We start from the raw sequence: 4,525 nt of genomic DNA on the forward strand, positions 1-4,525 counted from the left end.
GAGTTTCCTTTTCAAATCAATGGATAGTGAGATAAACTGTCGAGAACTACTTCAACTAATAACTTTTCATATCGAACAAAAAGATACGAGAAATCCTGACATTTTTCAGGTGAATTTTTTCCATGCCAATTATGCTTTGAACAGTCACTTCAGGTCTTCTTACCATTTTCTTTGTAGGTAACTACCAGATTTTTAACATCTTTTTTCTTGTAAGTACCAAAATTTTCATCTTCCAGAAATGTAGTCACTAGACATAAGGATTTATTAATATTTTGTATTTCACATTCGCTGAATGTTTTATAAAATTGTAAATTGTAATGTAGACATCAGACATGAGCAATCAAAAATAATTTGTACTTCTTCATACTTTGTCAAATATTATTTTGTAAATTGGCTTTGCCCTTGAATAAATAAGTAAATTAATGAATGAATAAAAAATTTTCTCCTCATCATTAGTGTATAAATATGTATATTTGAATCGCGTGAACTGATCGCTATTACATTACAACACAACTGTGCCAAAACATGTTAAAAATTCGAAAGCACAAAGAAGAATTCAACAGGGTTATACAAGATAACTAGATAACTCTATTGAAAACAGTTTTGCAACACCAAAACAAAATTACGGTCTCTCGACGCGCTTTTCGCTAACCAAGTTAACGTCCTTAGGAGGTCATTATGATCTCCTGATATCTCCGGTCATAATGATCTCCAGAGAACGCTAACCTCTTTAGCGAGATGGGCATCGAGAGACCCCCAAAAACTTTCTTCCCCAAAAAATTAGCCACCCCTAAAAATATACATCTTTCAAATCAAAAACCGGATATGGAGAGTGTTTCATGAGTTCTGAATTATTCAATTCTTTGAGAGATTGTCTACATTGGATGAAAATAACAAATCATTTTAAATAATATATAAAAATTTGAAAGTAAAAGATAAAAATATACTGTACCATGAAGATTCACAGTGCCTAACTTTTTGTCCAGTAGATGTAACTACATGAAAGAAAGAAATTGAATAACTTTTATGTTGATGTTTTTAGCCTACTTAGTGGAAATTTATTTTCAAATTACACCCAGCGGGCGGCAAGTCATTGGTACTAGTAACAAATGCTGATTTTGAATTCGTATTTAGGTAATTAGTGCAGCGAATCAAAAATCTCTCATAAAGGTGGAAAACACTTTCTCTGTAAATAACTTATTATTATATGCCTGTTATCCGAGTAAATCTCATATTTGTGACAGTATCATAGAAAAGTTCACATGATATTATATCACAGTGGTTGATTTGAAATATTTACATATACCTTATATAATAGGATTTTCAAAAAAATTCAGATACGACTATTTAAAAATTATTCAGCAATATGCAAGGTACTAAAAGATCAGACATGAACCTTTAACATAGAATGAAACTAACAAAAAAACTGTTTCCAAACTCATCTCGACGCAGATTGTCAGATCCAATGTCATGCTGGATATGAAATACTGATTCGAAACGTATATGCTATTATTCACTATATATTTCCGTAAGGAATATTTGATATTTATAACGTCAAATACATTCGGGTTCAGTTACAAAATATTCGTGTATGGTAGATTTTGAATTTCATTGAATTTTATTATTCAGGTTATTGACGCAATTATGTCGTTTATGAATCTTTCCAATTGAGATCATATCAATATAATACCTACCATACGTATTCTGATCAAAATTATCATTCGAAAGTGGCGCACATTTATTGAAATATATCAACGTTAATCTCTTGAATATATTTTTTCAATTTTTCAGAATATTCATGAATTTCACGAAAAGATGTGAAGTGTTCCTAACTAATGACGAACAAAAGTTACCAAAAATGTGATGGAATTATTCCCAATAAAGTTTGTTACATAAAAATATTCTGCTTTCAGTTTTCAAATCAATTGGTCTGATTTGTATGTATTTCACAATTTCTGTTTCAATTTATCAGGACAAATCAATTAAATGAATGAGTTATCAATCGTAATCGATATCTTATAATTCATCAGCAATAAGGAGAACTCATAAGTTTTTGATGGATATACAATGATCTTAGTTTCATTTGATATACTATCACTGAAGGGGTGAAATAATTTTTTTTTTCGAGTTATGGTGTCTAAGAAAACACTGAGGTTGAAAATGGTAATAATTGAATAAAATATGATACTTAAAAGAAAATCCACATTAACACTAATTGATACAAATAACTGTATTCGTTTCAATAAATTAGTGAAAATAGTTAAAGAAGTAACAAGTCAGTGTGGACATAGTAAAATTATATTCTATTATATCTTCACTATTCGATGCTGCATGTTTCAAAAAAATAATCGCTGCGGTTCGCCAACTTGGGATATTAATCATTCGATTGTTATTCAAACGATACCAATTATACATTACGACATTCTATCGTCGACGTATGAGATATGTAACGAATGTACAAACCAGATCACTTGCAATTTCTAGTAACATTCACGTTAAACAAACCAAAGCGACCCGCGTTTCATTTTCATACACTTTTTTCATTGACTAAATCAGATTCACTGTCTACAAAATAATTTCACAAAGAAGAAATCTTCGAACAGGTGAGAATCGAGAATTCAACACATGATATCAACCCAATGAGGATTCAAGATAACTTTTGTAGGTCATCTTCAGCCAATCAAGAGAGTAGGGTAGAGCTCGAACAAGAGTTCTTAGCGGGTCAACAAAGTAAAAGAAAGGTCAACATGATAAGGTATAAAACAAGAAACAAAGATTGAAAAGATCATCAGTTACTTTTCGGCTGTCGGCAAAGCAGGTGTATGGACTAGTGACAATGATTTCGAGAAAAACTGTGTTAGTGTTGGTTCTTGTGGCATGTGCTGTAGCACAGGACAGTTTAGAAAATACCGGTGTACGAGTGGCACTCAAAATATATGATGATTGTTCGAAAGCCGACGGTTTCAGCCCTTGTCTCAAGAAAAAAGCTATAACGTTTCTCGATAGGCTAGGAAGAATGGATAAGTTTTCTCTTGCCGAAGGAGTTATAGTTACTAAAGTTGCCGATGCACCTAAGGAAGGACCTGTAGTCACAGAAGAACAATTGGAAAAAACTCTACCCCGATCAGGTGATGCCAAGGATGAGATCCTCACCAACATGTTGATGGAAAAAATCAGCAACTTCATTGGATCCAGAACTATTCAGGTATCCCTTCCCAAAATCTCTGGGCGTGAACTGGCCGAAGATTTAGGAATCGAAGAAGGTAATTTTATGATTCAATTTGAGTACATAATTCCATGAATGTCACATACTCCTATTTTTCATTTCTAATATCATTTTTTATTTTCAGGTCGTAAAAAGGAAGGCGGTGGTTTGGGAGGAGGCGGTGGAGGAAAAATGAAAATAGGAGGCATGATGGGTGGCATGATGATGGGAATTGTAGCTAAAATGGTGGCGATGATTCCCTTAGCTATTGGTGGGCTGTTTCTTCTCGCAGGAAAAGCCTTGATTACGGCCAAAATCGCTCTTCTCTTATCCGGAATTATTGCAATCAAAAAACTCTTCGCATCTAAACAAGGTGGAGGAGGCGGTGGACACAGCAGCGGCGGCTGGCAATCCGGAGGTAGCATAGGTGGTGGATACGGAGGCGGTGGACATGGTGGTGGCTGGCAATCCGGCGGCGGTGGATGGGACAAAAGGTCTCTGGAAGAAGCCCAGAATCTGGCATACAATGCTCACAGTCCAAAGTAGATACTCTGTTTTGGATTCATTAGCTAGCCAATATTTTGTACAAATATTCTTTGACCAATTTTCTGGTCATATTTATGTTTGATTTTCTTTTAATGACTTCGACATTCGACAGTATTTCTAGACATGGTAGCTTCAGTTTTCTAATTATTTATTTTCAGTATTTATATTATTTATATATGTGACGTTGACGACATGACGAGACTTTAACTTTTTTACCAGACAGTATTTTCTTCTTCTCCAATAAAATGTTTACATATATATGTGTTTGATTATATTCAATAGAAATTTCACACCCAGCCCCAATATTGAAGGTTGGTTTGATTCATTTCGAAAGAAAGTCGGGAAAATTGAAATGAAACTATGGAGGTCCATCCAAAACATACATAAAATAGTTTTCAGTTATATCTGAACAAATATAGCTTGCTTTCTCGACATGAGTTTTGATGTCAGCAAATATAAATTAGTTGTTGCTCACTAACTGAAAAAATATTTCATTGACTGAACGAAAACATTCTATTGGGTTTGCAATGCGTTCTTGAGACAGGACAGGTGGGGTGAGTACAGTTAAACATTATATTATACAAAACAACCGAAAAAACCAAAATTGATCTTTAATGAACAAAGGGGGGTTTCTTGATTCATATTTAAAAATAAACGTATTCACAGATATGGTCATCGCCATATAGAGAAATTGGTACGAAAGTAAGTAACTTCTTCCGAAGGAATTCAGACTTTTTTATTGACGATTTTATTGAGTATTTCCACTTTCCACAA

The 4,525-nt window shown here is 33.6% G+C and overlaps 1 protein-coding gene across 1 annotated transcript; it reads left to right on the forward strand.

The window, feature by feature from the left end:
* The first annotated feature begins 2,777 nt into the window (after nt 1–2,777).
* On the forward strand, nt 2,778–4,009 carry LOC111509364 (DUF1676 domain-containing protein Osi12). The gene is made up of 2 exons (XM_023165089.2): nt 2,778–3,263; nt 3,351–4,009. The coding sequence occupies exons 1-2, from the start codon at nt 2,837–2,839 to the stop codon at nt 3,749–3,751; spliced, it is 828 nt and encodes a 275-aa protein (XP_023020857.1). The 5' UTR covers nt 2,778–2,836; the 3' UTR covers nt 3,752–4,009.
* The last annotated feature ends 516 nt before the right edge of the window (nt 4,010–4,525 follow it).

This window comes from Leptinotarsa decemlineata, unplaced genomic scaffold (genome assembly GCF_025532065.1).
Source record: "Leptinotarsa decemlineata unplaced genomic scaffold, Ldec_3_MD MMD2_tig00000882_RagTag_RagTag, whole genome shotgun sequence".
NCBI lineage: Eukaryota > Metazoa > Arthropoda > Insecta > Coleoptera > Chrysomelidae > Leptinotarsa > Leptinotarsa decemlineata.